At 43.0% G+C, this 21,520-nt stretch overlaps 3 protein-coding genes across 3 annotated transcripts; 1 reads left to right on the top strand and 2 right to left on the bottom strand. All coding sequences in view use genetic code 11, as the record gives it.

Moving 5' to 3' along the window:
* Positions 1 to 400: 400 nt before the first annotated feature.
* On the top strand, positions 401 to 3,438 carry EGR_05516 (Aspartyl-tRNA synthetase; the record flags this gene model as incomplete). Its single annotated transcript, XM_024494765.1, has 13 exons — positions 401 to 664; positions 701 to 784; positions 817 to 915; positions 949 to 1,072; positions 1,201 to 1,367; positions 1,402 to 1,662; positions 1,734 to 1,799; positions 2,028 to 2,147; positions 2,222 to 2,276; positions 2,314 to 2,388; positions 2,643 to 2,722; positions 2,820 to 3,010; positions 3,249 to 3,438. The coding sequence occupies 13 exons, from the start codon at positions 401 to 403 to the stop codon at positions 3,436 to 3,438; spliced, it is 1,776 nt and encodes a 591-aa protein (XP_024350813.1).
* A 582-nt stretch (positions 3,439 to 4,020) lies between these two features.
* On the bottom strand, positions 4,021 to 4,935 carry EGR_05515 (Heterogeneous nuclear ribonucleoproteins A2/B1; the record flags this gene model as incomplete). Its single annotated transcript, XM_024494764.1, has 2 exons — positions 4,021 to 4,196; positions 4,230 to 4,935. 2 exons carry the CDS (start codon positions 4,933 to 4,935, stop codon positions 4,021 to 4,023), a joined length of 882 nt encoding a protein of 293 aa, XP_024350812.1.
* Positions 4,936 to 5,381: 446 nt separating this feature from the next.
* Positions 5,382 to 21,498, bottom strand: EGR_05514 (Centrosomal protein; the record flags this gene model as incomplete). Its single annotated transcript, XM_024494763.1, has 28 exons — positions 5,382 to 5,582; positions 6,257 to 6,533; positions 7,754 to 8,094; positions 8,233 to 8,322; positions 8,837 to 9,058; positions 9,464 to 9,647; positions 9,898 to 10,076; positions 10,542 to 10,709; positions 10,986 to 11,141; positions 11,472 to 11,684; positions 12,505 to 12,834; positions 12,904 to 12,966; positions 13,033 to 13,128; positions 13,321 to 13,458; positions 14,589 to 14,804; positions 15,071 to 15,279; positions 15,344 to 15,434; positions 15,910 to 16,185; positions 16,352 to 16,468; positions 16,793 to 16,947; positions 17,465 to 17,614; positions 17,645 to 18,002; positions 19,238 to 19,708; positions 19,893 to 20,107; positions 20,603 to 20,847; positions 20,943 to 21,074; positions 21,319 to 21,450; positions 21,488 to 21,498. The coding sequence occupies 28 exons, from the start codon at positions 21,496 to 21,498 to the stop codon at positions 5,382 to 5,384; spliced, it is 5,436 nt and encodes a 1,811-aa protein (XP_024350811.1).
* Positions 21,499 to 21,520: the final 22 nt, after the last annotated feature.

Genomic DNA, 21,520 nt, shown 5'->3' with positions numbered 1-21,520 from the left:
TCAATTTTTTTAGCACATCAATAACTTGCTTACCTCTTAGTTTTGGCGGCTGGAGCATTTGAGGCTCTCTGACGCCTAAGAGTAATGGCCTTTGTTTAAACACCATGTCCTTTTTAATTTAAAAAAGTATTGAAGCGCCATAGGATGACGTTTGTTTTGTCGCCGGATTTATATTTACCAAAAAACTTCCCTCCTAAAAGTGCATAGTTTGCTAACTATTGCTGAACTAGCGATAGCTTTTAAGTTTCGTCTGATGCTTTTGAAATTTAAATTTATGTGCGCTAATCATAAATTTATATTGTTATGTGTCACGCCAAGAATAGTAGTATAAATATTGAGAGCAGTTTAAGGTCACTTCATTGCCTTGAAGTTTCTGTTGTTTTCACCGTCGGAATTGGGCATGCTTACTAGTGCGTCTTATACCGCGGAACGTATTCGGTGTGTCCTTGCCTTTTTCACTAGAATAAATTCCATCAAAAAGTTCACCTTTTGTTCTGCTTCAAATAATGCGTCGTTGAGAACTCATACGTGTGGGGAATTAAGGGAATCCGATGTCGGGAAAGCGGTCACTCTTTGCGGTTGGTTGTACAATACGCGTATGTCTTCGTCATTTCTATTAATCAGAGATGCCTATGGAATCACACAGGTGGTTCTTGAGCCTATGGTTTGTTTTGTTTGGCGGTATTAACTGATACTTTAGTTCCGACTTGGATTACCACCTAGTGATTCTGTTATCAGGGTACATGGGGTCGTTCAGTCCAGACCACCAAAAGACATAAATAAGGTAGCATTTTGCATTTTTAGTTACATATTCAGTCCATGCAAACAGGAGAGATTGAGATCAGGGCGACTAAAGTTGAGACACTGAATAGTGCCTCCGAGTGCATTCCTTTTAAAATGAAGGAAAGAACAGGAGTATGTTATGTATGACTTTTCTATGCCCTTTAGGTTGATGAGCAGCTAGGTTTAAAATATCGTTACCTTCAACTGAGGCAGCCTGAGTTTCAAAAACGCCTCCGATTTCGATCAGAATTCCTACGCAAGATTCGCGACTACCTCTGCGAGGATAGAGGTGTGCTCCAAACCGTTCCTTACACATTTAGGTTTTATTGATGTTGAAACCCCTTACTTATTTAAACGCACACCCGGGGCATGTGGTTTATTTGCATTTTAATGTCGCCTCTATCTAGGGTGCCCAAGAATTCATCGTTCCATCACAGTTCCGAGGGCAGTTTTATGCCCTTCCACAGAGCCCACAGCAATTCAAACAACTTTTGATGGTTGCTGGGCTTGATCGCTACATGCAAATTGCGCGTTGTTTTCGCGATGAGCTTGCACGACCGGATAGACAACCAGAATTTACACAAGTAGGAACGACGAATTTACGCTCTCACCTCTTAGCTTGACATTGAAGCATCTTTCATCAGTAGGGAGGATATTTATGATATTGTAGAATCTACCTTGGCTTATGCCTGGCCTGAAGTCTGTAAGTACAATGAGATAACCGAAGATCTGAGAACTCCTTTTTCGCGTATGTCGTATGATGAAGCTATGAAAAGGTATGGAAGCGATAAACCCGATGTACGTTTCGACATGGAGTTAGAAAGTTCTGGCTGCGGTGAAAGTGAGCAATTCGCATTTTTTGTTATCCCAGCTGGCTACGTAAGCTAAAAACTGTTTCGCTCTACACAAATCTGGGATGTGAGAAGTGAGCTGACGTTTTGCTATTACAGGCTAAGGTGCTGTCAAAGCCTTTCTTCTCGAAGATGCTGTCCCTGGTAGTCGAGAAAGATGCCTTAGTGCGTACCATATCTATACTTGCTAAAATGATGCTTCATTTCCCAAATACTAACGCCTATCTATTTAAATCAGTTTTCATGGATTGATACGGTCTATTTCGGTTAACTACTAGTTCAGAACTCATCATTTTCAATATTTTTTAGAAATTTGATTCCGTTTAATTCGCAATTGCTTGAGGACTCATCTACTGATATTCTGCAAAACTCTTGTCTTTTATTAATGCCTAGAGCCTTTCAGTCCTTCCATATGATAAAGTAAAGTCCATTGACGAGGTTAAGGCTGCAGGTCTTTCTCACCTCAAACCCGGCGAAGTTGCCATTCTGGCCAATGGCACCGATCATCCCTGGGTAAGTCGCACAGGAATGCTATTTTTACTTGCTAATAAAAGCTAATTCTCAATTTCTCCTCTGTGTTTTGACAGCGAAAGGCTCTGGGAACGGCACGAGTTCTAACTGCCAAGGAATTGGACTCTAAGGGTACGCCTCTTCCTTTTGACGCATCATGAGCATCCAGGTGTTCAAATCTACAAGCCCGGATTCTTCTTTCACTGGGTGGAGAACTTTCCACTGTTCTCGAAGAACGAGATCGGTAGGCATTCACCGTGAAATCATTCGACCACAAGCACCTCATCAACATTTAAAGTCGCTACATTTATCCTCTTCCGCAGCCAATCACTTCTTAAGATTTCATTATTAAGGTTATAGCTGCATAACTACCAACGCTTCATTCTAAATCACTCATCTTTGCGATTGAATTTGACGCAAAAAGACTGATTTTATGGCTTACTAACTTAAATGAAGTAAGATCTGCAAATTATTCCAGTAAGTTGTCCACAATTTCAGGCGATTTCGTATCTAAACATCATCCATTCACGGCTCCTGTTGAATCGGAGGTGGATTTGCTTTACACGGAACCGGCGATGGTGAGCACTAGCATCGGAACCGGTGCCAAATGAGTAGTATTCCCATCTGCAGCTATATTGTGCCCTTCTAACCCCTACTCGCTGACCCAATCCGTAGGTGCGTGGGCAGCATTACGATCTCGTGTGCAATGGCCAGGAGGTGGGTGGTGGATCCCTTCGGATCCACCGGTCCGATATGCAACGCTACGTACTGGAGCACATTCTCCACGAAGATGTAACCCCACTCAGGCACCTTCTCGAGGCCCTCTCCTTTGGAGCGCCACCGCATGGCGGGATCGCTCTAGGCAAGTTTTCCCCTTCCTACCTGTTCGTCAAACTTGCGGTTGCGCCCTCGGCCTCAGTGAAACGGTGAAATCCGGAGACATTCGCGACAAGCTCATGATGCCCACAAATTAAAACATCGCCCTTAGTGTAGCATACCGCAAAATGACAGCAGTGGGCCCCAGCAAGGTGCAAGCGCACCGCCAACCCGTATGAAAGTTGTACTACTCCACACCCCCTAGCCATATGGTGGACGCCATGAAAGAACTGACTCCGTTCCCATTGCAGGCCTGGACCGCCTAATAGCCATCTTTACAAATGCGCAGACCGTTCGGGATGTCATCGCCTTCCCGAAGACGGCCGGAGGCCGAGATCTACTTTCCAACTCGCCGGATACCGTACCAAACACCGAACTAGACCGGTACTTCATAAGGGTTCTCTGGGACAAAGAATGACCCCGACTCAATAACAGAGGCCCCACGATTCAACCCACGTATGCCGCACCCGATTTTTGGACCCGTGAAAACACAAGAAAGACCACCATTGGGTTGTTGCAATTTAATATGATAAACAAAGGTTAAAATGACAAAAACGTCTTAAAATTGAGTGGATATGATCACTACTAAACCTCACTACAGCCTAACTTCAGACCACCAGCCAATTACCGAGTTAGCAGCCGTTTATTTTACGTCAAGGACAATCGATAAACAACCAAACATGCAGTCACATAGTTGATAAAAGTGTGGGCTAAAAACTTAGGCGGCAAACACAGACCTTAAGGTAGAGCGGACGATACCAGTTTAAAGTAAGACAAGTGACAGGACGGGTTGAATAAACGGAAGGTGAGTCCTGAAGCTGTACAAAGGATCTGTGTAGGTGGCTATGTATTCACGACGATTCAGGCTCATACTGCTGCAAAATGCCTGTGCTACACTTAAGCCTGCAACATCAAAGCCCTACAAAATTGAAAAGAGAATTAACCACGCCTCACCCTCCGCTACGCTTAGCTGCCGCTAGTCTAATGGACCTACCCCTCACTAACGACGACTGTAGTTACCTCCATAAGGTTGGTTACGCTGGTAACCGCCACCTGGTGGGCTCCTCATCGGTCCACCACCGTAACTCTGGCCGCCATAGTGGCCAAATCCATCTCCCATACCATTATTCCAACACCCACTCGGTGGATAGGGATCCCAATTATCGTGATAACCACCTAAGGAAAGTCACTCAAAAATACTGATCTTACCCATCGGGCCTGGAGGAGGACCAGCGTAACCGTGATGCAGATATCCACTATAACCGCCAGGGGGACCGTAGCCCCCATTGCGATATCCACCGCCGTAGCCGTAATCCTGCCTATAGTCTGTCTTTCTCCTTATGGTGTTCATCTCTTCCCGGCTGAGAGCTTTTTTAACGTCAGATTGACTGGACTTAATAGTATGTGGCTTATAGAGAATAGCCTTGTCGACAGGATCATAGTCGTCAAAGGTAACGAAGCCGAAACCCCGAGAGATATTCGTATCCTTTGATGTGACAACTTCACAGTCAATGATCTTCCCGTACTTAGAAAAGTACTCACGCAAATCCTCTGTTGTAACATCCCTCTTTAGTCCACCAACGTAGAGCTTCTTGACTGTCATATGCGCCTCGGCACAGGAGGAGTCTTCCCTGGGCATTGCCCTTTTAGCTTCGACTATCTTACCATCGATTTCGTGTGGACGATTGGCCTGAGCAGTATCAACCATTTCAGGCTCCTTATAAGTTACAAAACCGAAACCACGGGACCGACCGGATTGGGAGTCCTTCATGACAACTACATCGACGATTTCACCCCACGCAGAATAATATTCCTTTAGGTGATCTTCTGTCGTATTGTGCGTAAGACCGCCAATAAAAAGCTTCCTATACTGTTCTGTCCGGCTGTCATTGTTCTCTGAGTACCGATTATACATCCCACAGCTAACGCCAAAAAGGCAAAGGTAGAGTAACGGAAGCTATATTGTTAATCTACCCATTTAAACAAGCTGAAAATTATACCACTTTTGAACCTCAAAAATAAGTTAATGGGAAAACGTATCTTTTAAAACAACTTTTTTAAATTAGGACAGGTTTTGTTCAATTTAAAACGACTGAACTAGTGCGAACATCCATTGCGAAGGACCAACAAACCAAATCTGTTAAAAATGCCCAAGTTCCGCCAAACTAAGGATTCGCCTAGTTTGTTAGATATATGCTGCAGAACTAAAGCTATACTTCTGTAATTTCGAAGAACTTACGCATGAATAAGCGACTCAATCACATTCTAGAAGAACTATGCTGTTAATCGAACCAAAAAGGGCTATACGCAGGGTCGCAACGCCACTCAGCCCACCATATTCCCACCCCCTAGTGTAAATACCTAATATGGTGATTTCGCAAAAAAGGGCACTCCCGCCGCGCCCGTACAAACAGCTCCGCAAACACCAGCCATAGTAATGGCGTAACCAATCCTTTGGAGATCACTTATTACAAGGGTTTGTACACAAATCCCACCAAGATTGCTGACCCATTTTGTCCCAATAAATTCACCTAAATCTTCTAAGACGAAAAAATCCGGATGCTAACGCAGAAGTCATGGGACTCCGACTGACGGCCATTATTGCACGACTAAGGCGTTCATTCGCTAACTTTGCCCAACAACCCTGGATTTCGTAATGCAGAAGACCGCATGTGAAAAATGGCTCCTTTGACTTTGAATACGGCAAGACAAGAGATTAATTGAACAATATGTTCCCACAGAATTATCGCAGTGCAATTGTTGGGGAAGGTACACTTTCCCCGAGAAACGTAAGAGATCTCTAGCAAAAAGGCAATGCTAAGGGTGGAAACTAACAAAATTTGAATGAGGTGCCTTATGTACAGTAAAAAATAATATAAGAGGTAGGAGACAACATGAATTAGAGAGCAACTGCTATGCTGAAGATGGGTTGGTTGAACAGCTCTCGGAGACATTCAACGGTTCGTAGAACCTGACTGACGGTTTATTAGCCCTGAGAATAAAGCGGAGCATACAATTAGCATATTGAATTCCAAACCAATGACGGTTTTTTCTTCATAAAAAGCACAAGCGGATAAATTGTTTCAAGCTTCTTGAGGGGTAGAGCAAAAGAACGACAGGAAATCATAGCGAAGCAACCAACAAACCGGGTGTAACACCACCTCAGAAATGGAACCTCAACGATTAGACTTAGACGTGAGACAGACATTTGGAGGAACCGAACACTTTTAATGCACCTCTTCATCAAGAGATCCCTTCAAGAATGACACTTCTCCAGAATCATCCTCATCACCACCTTCGACAGGACGTCCGTCAAAGCAGTTGGAGGAATGGAAGCAGCCATGTTTGCATCGGTTCATTTTACGCGGTACATAGGTTGTGGTGCCCTCGAAGAGGCCATCACGAAAATGCAGAGAGGAGGAAGGGGAGGTAACTGAGGGCAAGTCAGCCTCAATGACGGAAGGAGTGGATTCATTTCTAACCGCCACTTGCGACCCATGGATCATTGCATCGCTGGACGACAGGAAGAGGGAGTAGCGTTTTGAAAAATCGGAAGCCATCTGGAGTACCACTGCCTGTGTGCCTTCATATATCGATAACTCCGGGTCAAAGCGCAATTAACCTAGACTAAATCACATCAAACACAAGCTTTCATAACCTCTTTCATGACTGCAATCAAATAACACTTGTTTTGACTACGCCAAGCATTAAGCAAACACCTTCAGTCTCGCAATTTGACCACCACAATGGCGAAATGGAGTTCTATGTCGGTGGAAACCTACCTTGTAGTCAGCCACTTCACAACGGAATTTACGATGATATTCAAGGGGGAATAAGTGATCCAGTCATTGACAGGGCATAAAGGTGGGACTTCTTGAAGCAAACTTGGCTTATTTTCAACTTAAGACTGTAAAGACAAATTTACCTTACAATCCTACTCTACATTAAGGTAGATTTATAATATAGTGTTAAGCTTCGTAAAAACGGGACATTACAATTTGGTTTGGCATAGATTTCTTGTTACAAGGCAGGAAATAGCGGATAATAGCGTGTTGAGTTATCTACTTTCACCCAAAATTGCCTGTTCTCTCATCCAGCCTCCAATTCAAGGGTAAAAATCGGCAGCCTAGACTGCTAAGCGTCATTCGTTACAGTGCTATGATTATAGAAATAAATGCAATAATGAGTGGGGGACTAATAAATGTTCCAGTTAAAACACAAATTCTGCCTCAAGGAAGACTCAAGGGCCAAACAGGTGCATTCGTGGCTTTTGGTTCAGAGTAGGTACGATTTGATTAATAAAAGTCTATCATAAAAATGTGAGGAAATAATGGTAGTCAACAGTGAGATCGCTTGGCAACCACGAGCAAACGGAAATGTAAAATACAGTCATCTTAATCATTTCAATGTGAAGTGAAATAAACAGGGGAACAGTTGACGTAATGAGCTTAAATAGTAATATCGCAGTGGAGAGACGGGATAATGGAAAAATACCAAAGCTAAGGAATAAGATTTTCTGTTGTGCTAGCTAAATACTAACTTCCATAGGGGCATTTTTGATACCTCTATTAATTTTGCCTCAACCTATGATTACTATAAACCTCGTTACGACAACTCGCTCCACTGGAGGAACTGAATAAATGGCAATATTAACTTGCAATATCAAATAATTATGAAACATAAATAAGCAAAATTCAATTCCTCGCTCTTTCCAAAGAGGATAAATAATCTACCCAGAGGAGGCAAGGCGATAGGTGGGAGATCCCCTCGGTGTGGTAGTCGCAGAGCTGACCGCCGTGACCACACAATTTGACTCCGATAGAGAAACCGTGGAACTAGTGGAAGGCGTTGGATGGAGGGGCTGGTAGAAAAGGAGGGGGTGGTCTTCCCTACGCACTAATGGAACAGCGGTCTGGGTGGCGGAAGTGGAGGTGGTAGCTCCAGTACTGCTGGCGTACTTAAGGTGGGTGGTGAATTGCTTGTGAAGCGCCAGAGCTTCTGTACTGGCCACGCCAGAGGCCTGATGGGCGGAGTGGGTGTCCTTGCGCAATCGTTCGCATTCCTCCGTCTTCCTCTAAAGATAGGAAGGTCGGTAGATTGTGAGGAGTGCCCAATGCCTTACTTGTATTGATTGGGCATTGCATTAATAAGTTGAATAATGTTGATTTAGAGCATAACTTCGAAGGTCATCGAGAGGGAGAGGGTAACATACATCGAGTGAAACTTGCAAACGAACTTGGTTTTCTCGAGCGACTGCAAGAAGCAATTCCAGTTGCTGTATAATCTCCTGCTGATGTGCCGTCTGTAGCATAAAAATGAAGATATTGTGAAAAAACACAAAGAGACACCATACTTATCCATTTTGTGTAGTGAAAGAAACAAAAAAACGATGCTACTACAGGAAAACAGAAAAATGAAGTAATTAAATTGACACGTTACATGTAATCAGAATGGTTTACCGCATGGCTTTCACCAACTAGACATGATACCAAATGAACGTTACGACCCAGTTCACACATTGGGGGAAGTTACGGGCATCGAAATCAAAATCTTTGTAACAATCGCTGATAATTTAAACGTTATCAAAGGCTTAATCACAAAAAGTCGTATCCACACCACTGCATGTACAAAATTCAGCTTTGCAGCGCGCTATCAGGTGATTCGTTAGCTTATAGAGGCTGCTTAGGTTGAAGTGTGTAAACAAATTTACCCTCGATCCGACATTTTGCCTCTTGGTCATCTAATAACACCAATACTTTCTTAATCCATCAAAAATTCACGTTTTTAGTAAGAGATCTAAGGGAGGAGGCACTTACCTCGTCAAGAGCATCGCGCAGCTTGCGCTCGCACTCAGTCAATTTGGCGGTGAGGTCGGAAGCAACGCTGACCGACTGGCCGGCAGTGTTGTCGAGGCGGGCCTGCAGAGCACCGGCAAGATCACGGGTTGCCGCGAGGTCGCGTCGCACCTCCTCCACCTCTCCACCCAACTCTTGGGCCCGCGACTCCGCTTTCTCTGCAGCGGTGCTGAGACGAGCGCACTATGGGAAATGGACGAACGAAGGGTGGTAACAGTTCGTCGGCCCACGAATTGAGCCTCCAGATTGAAGTTGATTGTGTCTATACCACCAAAACAACTCGGCTAAGAAGTTCTCGATCAACCTTTTATGCTTAGTAGATGTTTAACGTGGATCTGTCCCATGATTCCTGGCTTTAACTTCGTGAAAGCAGTGTAGCGAACGAATACAGTAAATATGGTCAAAGTAATGGGAAAGTGATCGAAAACGAGCAGAAATTCGCAGCAGAATGAGACTTTTAAGTGTGAAAAAGCCCAACGTAATATCTTATAATCACATGCCCACGTGATTAACGCACCATTCACAAAAAAACGGATGCAATTTTCAATAAAAACTGGGTAAAAGGGCTAAAACAAAGTGAGGAGGTACTTTTTCTTCCGCAACAACACACTCGCGCTTTGCGTTCAGAGCCGCCAATTCGGCCTTTTGAGCGCGGTCAATGTGGCTTCTCACAGCGGCCTCTTTGCCCTGCAGCGTCTCCTCCACCTCGGCCAGGGTCCGCTCCAGTTCCACATTACGCTTTGACATCGCATCATACTCTTTGCTCAGAGAGCTGAGGGAAAGAGATAGAAATTAACAGATAAAAAGCTATAACAATCTCCGCTTCAATCGCCATTTCAGCTCTCATTCGACCTAGTTGGATTTTCATTGATGATTTAATCAAATCTTGCCAAATTGAAGAGCTCTCATGCTATTTACTCTGATTTAATAATATAACGAGAGAGATGGCGTAATATCTAGAAAGATGAAAGCATAATCAAAAAGATCCCTAAAGCGTGACAAATTAAAAACGCTATTCCTACCCATATTGCGCCAAAAGGTCATTGTGTTCCTTCAATTTGGCATCTAGCGCCTGATCGGAGGCGGAGAAATTTTGAAGAGCTTCGGCCAGACGGCACTGAAGATCATTGTTCTCATTTCTGGCAGCCTGTAAATGATTTTTAAGACTTTCAACTTCATTGCTGAGAACCGTAATGTCGTCCTGAAAACGTAAGAAATGATAACGTATGATGAGATGCCATACTGATTACACACGGTAAGAAAAGAACATTCTCACAGAATGCTGCACTAAATGACAAATAAAATTATGCGCAAAATAAGGCCGACTAATTTCGGCTTTCACAAGGGTGACATAGAGCTCCAATAATAGATTTGCAATCCGTACGTATGCCTGCACGAAACCAATTCTAGCCCATATCTCTAGCTGTGCCGTCAGGGGTAGCTAACCAAGTAACTAACTAAGTAACCAAGTAACTAACCAAGTCCAGGGTGCAACAAATGGGTCGAAAAGTTAAGGGTGAACTTCCAACTAGTAGAAAGATCTCCCATTAATGCCGATCTTGAACGTGCACCCACAAGCATCCTGGACAAATCGAGTAAGTCCCAGTAAAAAAGCAAGGAATGAAACTAAATGTTGGAGGAAGCCGGCCTGTAAAAGTGAAAGTACCTTGGCTTTGGCATACTTCTCCTCTGATATGGCCCGGCTCCGGCTGACAACTTGTGAGGAAGTTTCCACCTCCTGGAGACGCTCAGTCAGTGTTTGGACTTCGCGATCCCGCTCGGCTGCCATGGCAGTGACTTGGCGGAGACGCAACTCAACACTGCTCAAGTATTGCTGCAACAAAAAACGTCAGTTTGTTTTTTCTATATCTAACTCAAGCGGAAATTTAGAAGTGTCCCTGAAGTTTCGACAGTTTCGGGTGGCCGAAGAGTAGTGGCTTTATCAGAAGAATTTTAATGTCAAGTAGTGTTCAGAATGCATGTAACGTATCAATTTCAAAGCATACGGCTGGGTTCAACACACATCAATCTTCAATCCCTTTACCTGAGCGTGAATAAAGGCCAACCAATAATGTCAAATGGATCAGATGCAGAAACCAAAGGAAGACACCTTATTCTCCTCAAACAAGTGAGTTCGCTGATCGAGGTCGCGTTTCAAGGCGACCAAATCCTCTGTGCGGTCGTCAAGACTGGCCTGGAGGGCGTCCTTTTCAGCATCCAGCTGGGATGCTACCTTGCGTAGACGCGACACCTCGTCGTGGCTACGCTAAGGGGTAGGAAAGGCAAAAAATCAAACAATATCATTGCCATTTATACTATCGTCAGGAGCAGAAAGACAAGGGGATCCATCACTGCCCACTAGTAAGAACAACAATGACCCAGGAATGGTCTCTAGAGAGGGATATCTGTTCTTAAAGGTATGCATCAGCATGAGAAGGAAGTTCATGAAGGACTCGGTAATGTAGTGATAGCTGTTAAGTCACTAAGAAGTGGCTGCAAATAACATGGGAGAATACCGTACCTTCTAATCAAAGCGGAATATTCTACTAATGTAAATATGAGAATAGGGGGAAAAGTGGAACCGAAACCGACTCACTCTAATTTCAGAATCGAACTCTACGATGCGAGCATTCAAGGACTGAAGGTCACGCTGAGCCTCAGCCACCATGGCGTCGGAGAGCTGTTTTCCTCTCACCGCCTCATTATACATGTCTTTTCGCATTGCCAACTCACTCGCCAGGGAGGAGTTCCGACCACTTGTCTGGACCAATGCGGTCTGAAGCTGCTCCTTCAACTTTTCAGCCTCCTCCTTAGTTGAGGGAGGGAGGAAGAGAGAAACAAGAAATGACGACGTGCTGAACGACTTCAACTATACTGTTTTAAATGTGCAAAGCTAGCTGAGATCCGCAAGGACCTGTACAAATCGTTAGGGATTAATTAGCTGAACTAGTGCTCGAGTGCCCTGGAAGGCTATATACATGGAAATAAGATTTCAAAACTGTAACACGCATTAATTTCAATCTCCTGTCGATACGAGTTCTCGTTAGTCGAACTTTAATAGTGTTCCTAAGCCTTGAAACGTTTTGCCATCATCCACCTTGATGGCGAGGGAAGGAGGCAATCGAGGTTGAAATAGGTGAACACCTAAAGACGCGTACCAGTTTCATTTGTTTAGCAGCACTTATACAAGCGATAGGAAAAGAATAGTGTCAAAACGTGACTTGATAACATCAAATTAGCCAGAGATAAAATGAGCACCAGAGATAATATGCTAAGCGACGTTTTAGAAACAAGAAACTAACCACGTCGATATTTCAAAATGCACAAGTGTTAACAAAATGTGAACAATCACTAGTTAGTTACCATGACACAATGCTCTCATAGTGGCCGCCTTCAAAAAAAGACTACGAAAAAAATTAACCAAACTTTTTGATAATTACCGAAAGAAGTATATGTAGGAAATGACAATCGAGGCTAAAGAGCGAATCGCTGATTCCAAAAGCCTCCTAAATTAAATATTTTCTAAATAAAAATCCGTTGCTTGGGTGACTAGCAATATTAATGAAAATGACAAATAACTAATAGTAATAATACACACGATTTCAAAGCTATATTAAGTTGTGTCGCACCTTTTTCGAAGTCATCTGCTCTACTTCGCATTTCAACTCCTCCACCTGCCGCTCAAGTCCATCGGTGCGTCTTTGAGAGGCTTCTAGCTGCGTACGAGAGCTGGATAGAGCTGTCTGGAGGGCAGAAATCTCTTCCCTTAACTGCTGCTCCTCACTATGATCGTACTCCGAGAGTCTCCGCGTTTCAGGCGAGGCTCTGACACGTAGAGATTCATCGGGATTAGAAACAGCGCTATTTGTCGACTGATGATTTAAGGCTTGGGCATACTCTGAGGCAGTAACTCCAGAAGAGAAAGTTGGATGTTTTGAAGGAGCCTCCGACTTTTGTGCCTAAGCATAGAGCAACTTGTGATTTGAAGTCATAAATAATCACCCATTAAAATGGTGAGTAAACTCTACCTTTTCCAGTTCCAACAAAAGCTGATCCCTCTCAGATCGCAAAGATCGGACTCCAGCTTGGACCTAAAACACACAGAGAGCAAATTCCTAGATGCTTGAAAAAGGAGGGTAAGAAGAAAAAAAACCTACCCCAAGAAGATTCTGTTCAAATTGATCCAGCGTCATCCGAAGCATATCGCGCTCTTGCTTTATGGTTTCAATTTCTGAATCATTCTTTGGACTCATCTGCAAATGAAATGAATGCAACTACCCTCAGGTCTGCATGGCAATGGCTTAGATTTCCCAGCCCACTTCGAAAAATCTCAATGCATTGGCGAAACATCGGTCGGCGAAAACAGAACATAAGAAGAAAAACACAGAGCCGACACAAATACAAAGGAGAGGGAGGAGAGGCAAATGAAACCAAAGCTCACTTACAAGTGCTGCTGACTGCCCGTGGTAACGATGATGACTAGACATACAAGTGAGACGAGAGATTTCAACTTGAAGCTCCTCAGTTCGCCGAATGTAGTAATCACGCTCCGACTCTGTCGCCTTTAGCAGAGCCTTTAGCATCTATAGAAATGTTGAGTGCTTATGCAGTGGAGAGGATGAGAGATTCAGACTCAACCAGGAAACAAGACAAAGGGACAGCGATTTGACTCGAAAGAGGAGGACAACAGCTAAGCTGAGAATGGGATGAAAATAATTAACGCTAATGAAATGGCAAGTCTACCGAAATTTCGTGGTCTAGGTAGAACACTTTTTTTGGGAACACAAAAAGCGTCGCTTATTTTTGTGGCAAACAGCTTTTGCATTCAATGAGTAGTGATAACATTGATTAGTCAAAGAAAGACTTTTAGATCAAAAACAGGTAAACTTAGAAGGTTATTATTTCCATTTATTAGAGCGTTCCCAAAACCCAACGTCGCAGTAGTTCTTACAATGACAGATTAACTCTCCTCAGTATAGATAGTAGAGAAACTTCTAACGGATTAAGAAGATCCTTTTGCGTTGAATCAGCTTCTTTTCCCCGCATATAGGATAATTAACACGATGACACTGAATAATGGAAAAGGAAACGGGATGAGAAGGCGACTTCAACCATGAAAACCACTTGATTTACTATCAGTAGCAGCCAGTGTCTTGAGTCATCAAACTGCGATGAACACGATAACTTAAAAACAAAGGAGCAATCCAAATCCTTTAAGCAGTTTAGCATGAAAATGGAGGAAAAAGACCACCTCAGCAATCACTAGTCTAGATAACGACAAACCGACGAGTGAGAAGCTAAATGTTTTTAGAGTTCGGTTGTTTCGATAACAGACCATGTAACACAAGATGTCAACAGAGATTAGAGTCATCTCACTAGAGGAAATAAGAGATAAAGAAATTGTTATACTGATATAAGCTAAAACAACTCCATTGTTGGAATTATTGCACGTTCGGAATAACATCCGCAGGACACAACGAATAAATTAGAAAAATGCAGCATAAAAAGTGATGAGAGCAGAAGAAACACAAACGCATAGATGGGATCATGAAATTCCATCAACTGCGACAACAATGTGAGGTCCGACTACAACTACCTCAGCAATATCTTAGCGCATATCAAGCCGTTGCATCATTTGCATGATTAATGGATAATTCAGCGCTACAAGTATCCAGAATCGGGAATATTAAAGGCATGAAAAGAGAGAGCGCACCTCCGAGGTAAATTCACGTCCAACGGAAGCTTCATCTCTTTCATGGGCTACGTTTGGGGCTTCAAGATGGGCAGACTGCGTGTGAGCGTTCTGGTTGTCACCCCCCATAGCGTCGCTGGTGGTGACAAGTGCAGCGCCCGTTGTAAACCACCGGCGCAGGCTGCGATTCAGGTGGTCCACCTGCGCGCGCAGTGTCTCCCGATCCGCCAACAAACCCTGCAGATGGTTAAAGGGTAGGGGTGGGGCATACGAGGTTATATCGCCATCTCCGTTCTGTATGTGAGGCTATGCCTATAACTACGTTAATTTGAATAGAGTAGGGAGCAGTAAGCATTATCTTATACTGCAAGGATTATTCTCATGAAAAGACTGAAAACTTCACGATGTGTGAAATAAGTATAAATAAATGTGCACGCATGGTCACTTAGATGGAAACAGATCTAATTAGTTCTCTTGGCCACACTACGAAAAGGGAAACATACCTCTATGTATTCCTTGATTGGAGGCTCATAATTTTCTGTTACCTGCTTTGTGGTAGCAACGGCATTAGTACCAGCAGCGGTAGTAGGCAATAGAGAGGGAGTCTTTTTGATTGTAGACCTCATCATATTCCGTTTGACAGCTTGTGTTTGTTTTTTAGCCGGTGGCACGAGGCGTTTCAGACGCTCAATCTCAAGCACCATTTTCTTCTCTAATTGGAAAGGGGGTTAGATCAATCCCACTGAATGTATCCCTACAGCTAGTGAGCAACTTACGACAATTCACCAATTCATCCGTCCGACTGAGAAAGTGACTGTTAGTCTTTTCAAAGTTATCTAGCAACTTAGCCAACTCGTACCGACCCACCTGCGGGATAAGGTACAATAAGTACAACAATATAGATGAACTACTTTCAATTATCCAATTTCATAAACCGGTAGAAGAAACAATCAAGAATGCATGACTACCTTTTCCTATAAAAAGAGAAATTACGAACATTAATCGTGACCCAATTGTGAGGACCAAAAATGACCAAAATAGCACGTTGGAAAGGTGAAATGGAGGGATTGTGGCAGATCAACCACAATAACCAGTTTTTAAGTGGTTCGATGCTTAAAATCCACCCAGTTTTAAGAACTTCACAAATCACCCTAATATGAGCTCAAAGCGTAGATAATACTGAAAACTAGGGGCAGAAACACCGTTGAGAACCATGAACACACAAAGAAGGGGCAGCGAAGGGGAATGGATTGTACAAAAGGCCACAACCAGGAGAGAAAGATTATGCTGGATACAATCAAAAAATAAACGACATTTGAAAAGCATCCAAGGAAAGAAATACCTTGCCATTCATGGGATGCTCAGGAAGGTCGCACTGCGAGGCTCGCTCTCGCCTTGATGATACCGCAAAAGCGGACTGACTAATCGCTTCCAGACGTAGGAGCATCCGTTTTTCCAACTCCTCATTGCGCTTCTGCAACAGGTCTACCTGGGACTGCAACTGCCCAATCACCAGATCCGCGTGACCCTTTTGCGACTCCAGCACCAACCTCTCAGGCGGCTTTTCCACCTCAATGACCCGACGGAGACGGTCAATCTCTTCGTTCCGCACCTCAATCTGAAACCGGTGAGGGCCAAAGGCCGTTATAGAGATCGTTCATAGGAGGTATGCTATAACTACGAAAGTTCTTAAGTCTCCATGACTTCACCCACTACGGAGTTTTTATCCAGACACATTGGCTTGTAAGGTCTCCGCAGAGGAATAAGACGCCACAATACTTTACCTGTTTCTTTAAAGCTGCCGTCCGCTTCTCAGTAAGCTCCCTTTCCTTTTGCAGTAGTAGAATACTTGCTTCGAGATCAGAGCAGCGTTTTGTCAGCATTTTCACTGCATCGTTGTTCTGAAATTCCAGGTCAAAGATAGCTTATTTGACATCGCCCATATTAGGTTCAAAAGGTCTTGAAATGCGTATGAAAAAAGTGTGCGAATAGGGGAAGTACATCCCTAACGCCCTGATCAGAAAAAAAAAAACAAACTAAAATCAGGAACATGCATGGCAGAATTAAGTTACTTTAGTATTTAGAGCAAATTATTCAAGGCATAATTTAATAAAAATCGGAATTTAAAGATAGACTGGAGGCTACATCTTTCAGATCTATAAACGCCCCATTAACAAGCTGTGAGATTAAAACAAAATCTACGTGTCAAGATCAATTGCAGTTACAGGTTCGTTCAAAGATTTATCGCCGCTGCAGACATAAGGTTGCGCTCGACCCTCAGTACAGCTTGGAGCAGGGTCGGAAGTATTAAGGTTTGAATTGGCAAGATCATGAAGGTCAGAATCTTTGCGAGGAGAATCGAGTCCCGCACCGTCGGTATCTGAAAGATGTGTGTATCTTAACTCATCAGAATAAGGGAGTTCGAAGCCATGGCAACATTTTCTCCATCTCACTGAATGCATTCAGAAGTAAAATATAGTGCATGAAAACGGATTACTTCAAGTGACGCATATCTAGCTTAGTAACTTCTAATCCACAGCCAATGAAGATATGTCAAGTAATATTTGTGCTATTTTATTAATGCAAGTTCCAAATCTATGAGTTAAATCACTGCAATTTCACTGATACCAAACAATGACTAATAGAGCAAAGATATGTGATCTAGATTTAGAAATATGGATTTATCATAGTGAAAGTAAAAATCTTCGAAAAACCATTATTAAGAGGCATTAAAATGCCGCTTAAGATGGGAAAGCATAGCTTAAAAAACCAGATGAAGATGTTCACGAGCAAATATTGTTAGCATGTATCATTTGCAAAGTTAAGCACGTAGAAGTACCCAAAAGCCAGCTTCAAGTAAATATTATTAAACGGAAAATGGATACAAATAAACGAACCCGGGGCATTAGCGTGTGGGGGTTTATCAGTAGGTTTTACTAACTGCTTCGATTCAAGCTCGAGAGTTCGAAGCCTCTTCATGCAATGGGAGTTTAAGATCCGAAGATCATGGTTGACAGACTCTAAACTTCGCGATTTTTCACTTAGCTCTAAAAAGGTAACTTAGGGCAATTGTTAACCTTGAATTTGAGCCTTGTATCGTTCGTGAATTTCTGATATATCCCTGTTAAGGGATGAACACTCGTTCTTCAAAGTCGAGTTTTCTGCTTTTAGCGTACTGCATTGTCCTTCCAATTCCAACTTAAGCTTGGACGAAGACTCACGTTTATTTTCTCGTAACCCATGTGTTGCAAGAATTAAGTCGTCTAGTAGACGCTCAACAAGAGATAAGCTCTCTTCTCCCAAAGGTTCCCTATAGCCCAACACATCAAGCTTCTTCCGGACAGAACGGAAAACTTCAGATTCTACGACCATTTCAGGCCGCAACTGACCAGTTTCCAAACGGCAAAGTGAGCCAATAAAGTTACCACTGCGTTTCTTGAATGTAGCATAAGCCAATCACTTGCCGCGAGTGTGGTGACTACGAACAGAGTGAGGGTTGTTTACAATCTTAAAGGGGCGGCCAATCAAGCACTTAATATTTGTGACTTCGAAAAACAAGAATTTTCAATTTGAGAAATTTGTGCGCGATTTGTTTATCGTGCAGGGAATAAGCTTTAATTTGTTGCTTTCGCCCCATCAAGCATCATTTCATCCTGACAAAAGTCGTGCTCGCAATTTTGATCAACTCATTTCAATTTACTCACCAGGAGCTTGGATTTCGGCGTACGTTCTGTGACAAGGTTTAAGTATGATTTGTGCTTTGACAAGTGAACGATGTGCAAGGCAGTACAGCATAAGTGCACTTTGGTTTAAAGACTAATATGTAAAGAAAAAAGATCTTCACGGAGTCATTAATTTTCAATTGAAATAGTGGTGCATCCATATCGCACTCATCCACACAATATTGGCCAATGCGGCCTTTTACATATTTAGAGCCGTAGCTGTTTTCAAATGTGGATGAGAAAAAAATTGGTTTTTGTGGTCGTCAGCACAATCGCAGACTACCTAGGAAGAACATAAAAGAATAAAGGACACAAAATGGATATGTAGATCATGATGTGATGCCACCTAACCTATCCCTTACTTAATCAGTGAGTACTCGACATGCATCTATGAAAAGGGAGATTTTACTATTCATTGGCCGATCCCACTATACCGGGGACCATATTATAAAATCTACCGACCCCTACTAGATGCTGTTTCGCTTCTATGCGGCATGACCTACCACTATCATCTTGAGAGGAAAATACTCATGGGAAAAGCAAAATCCCCCACCCCATCCCCAAAAAGAAAGAAGCATTCCTAAGGAGTCCGCCGAAGTTACAACTGCCATGCCTCATACCATACCACATATTGAAAGTGACCAAGCAATCAGCATCGGAGACTGCCTTCGTGTGACTACAAACCTTCAGAGGCGCATTAGTAACAGTAAAAACTAATTAACGCCGCGAAATGAAAACTGTAATTAACACAGCCTACTGACCCCAACAAACGGAGAATGCAGACCAAAAGACCAATCCGCCCCAGCGACGAAGTCACAGATGCTACATCATATCACATACAGGGCAAAGGTAATTTTACAGAGTACTTCAATGTACAGAAGCAATCCCCTTCAGGCATAATCATTTTCTTGAATATGACTTTTTCCGCTTTGCGTTTCGACCACCAACAGAACCAAATTTCCTTGTTTTAGGTGCCTTCCCAGCTGCAGCAGTAGAAGCCGTAGCATTGGTCCGCTTTCGTTTATTTCGCTTTTGCAAAGTGCGTTTCACAAACTCCTTCCGTGCCGCAGCCCCCCGCAAATTAGTTGGAACTCTAAAGTTGACACTGCCAGCACCAACAGATCTCTGTTCCTGATGACTCCCAAGTTTTGTGCGTCGTTGCTGCTTAGTCTTCTTCGACTTTTTGATGGACTTCCAGGCCTCAACGCGCAACTGACGTCCACCGACTACGAGACTCTGTGACTCAGTTGAATCACCGCCACCGCCAGAGTGGCCCAATGCAGCCTGTCGAATGACAAGCGCGACAGAGCTGGGATCCTCGAACTCCACGAAACCGATGCCCTTCACCGCACCTGTGGCCGAGTCACGAACTAATCGGACGTTCGTGATGTTGCCAAAGGATTGGAACACTTGACGTACCTAAACAAACCAGACGGGATCTTGTAATACAAGCAAAAATCAGCTCTAGGTGCGCCTAATTTAGCACCTTGGCGTTAAGTTTCATATTTCTCAAAAAAAAGGACATAGGATAAGGTCAAATAACACTCAAATTAAGAAATTCGTTGGACGACAGCAAAAACCGAAGTAGAGTTAAATATCCTACCTCTTCTTCATTTGCTGAAAAAGGAAGATTGCCTATGAATACGCTCTTGTGTGTGTTGTAGGAGGGATTGCGCCGACTACAGATATCAACGCGAATATGACGACCTGTGTCGGCATCGTCCTTCGTGAGGAGATAGCCGTTCAGCTTCAAAACTGTTGAAATTCCCACAGTGGAGGTGAGAACCACAAACCCAATTTGTGTGTGCTTGTCTCCAGCTAGAGTTACAAAATGGTGAGATGAAAATTCGGTATGCATGGGCAAATTAACAACCGAGGCTTAATTTCCAAAAGCGAATAGTAGCAAAGGAGAATGTGAGACTAAGTTTACAATCTTACTTTTATAAGCGGTTTTAAAATAGGCTACAATTTAAAAAGCCACCTCAAGTTAACAAGTCTAGTTGACATTCGCAATTTGATCAAAAAACAGCTAGGAGAGATGACAAATGATGATAATAGTGATTGAATATTGCGAAAACACCGGTTGGGTTAAGTATCACATACAGACTATGAACAATCAATAAGTGGCTGGTAACTTTAAAACTGAAAAGAATACCACCGTAGCACACACAAAGTTACAACGATAAACCACTAGGTGAACATTTTAATCAATACAACTAAAGCATAACAAGACGAAAACCTAGTAAAAAAATACTTATCAGCTTAAAGCATTGCAGGCAAATATGGTGGTTAATACGAAATTTAATGACACACCGGCAAATTCGTGCCGAATTGAAGATCGCTTTTTCGCCTGTTTACTAGTGCCACCAGTGATGGGCACAGCCCCACGAAGACGAACAGACTCAATCGTGCAGTCCACTGTGTCAATTTTGGACTTCTTGAGGACACTGCTGAAGAGTTTGTGAAGAGCCCTTCTAGTCATCCAGGCAGGCAAATTGCCAACAAAAACAGTTCGTCTCAGACGATCCTTTTCCGCCTTTCGACGCTCCCTCTGTTTACTATGGGAATTACAAAAAGTACAAAATTAGAAAATAGGTAATATATTTGGGTTGATGCAAAATCAGCCTTTCAAATTTACAAAACTGAAACCTACGCGCGTGAATTCACGGCAAGACCTTCATCAGCATCGGAATCACTCGAATATTCTTCAGTGCTCAAGACGGGGGAACGTACTTCTACTTCTGATTTTCTCACCGACTTCTTTAATAACCTGGGCCTCTGTGTTCTGTGTTTTAGCAAAAATATACCAGAAGAAGGGCCATTAAAGACCGGTAGATTTTTAAACTTTACCGATACAATGGAAATTAGAAAGTCATTAGCAAATAAGAACAAATTTGTGGTAGTACAGCCTTATTAAAAAATTCACTAATTGAATACGTTTGATGACGACAACCTCCCACTCATCAAGAACAAAGGTAATCGTGGAAAAATATTTAACTCAGTTCCAAAAATTCGAACTAAAACCTTACGTCTCGTCTGTATCAGCAGCGCCTTCCCAATTCTCCACCATAGCAGTCGGCGAGTCATCAGGTAACCTGACGTCCACAGAGAAACTCCCTTGTAAATGCTTATTCTTCTTTGATAATTTTGTTTTCTTTATCCTAGGAAGCGTAGTTAAGGGGCAGCCGGGACGCCTACATATTGAACATGAAGCACGAACTATATCACGCC

This window comes from Echinococcus granulosus (assembly GCF_000524195.1).
Source record: "Echinococcus granulosus chromosome Unknown EG_S00041, whole genome shotgun sequence".
NCBI lineage: Eukaryota > Metazoa > Platyhelminthes > Cestoda > Cyclophyllidea > Taeniidae > Echinococcus > Echinococcus granulosus.
This window is presented reverse-complemented; position numbering and strand designations above follow the sequence as displayed.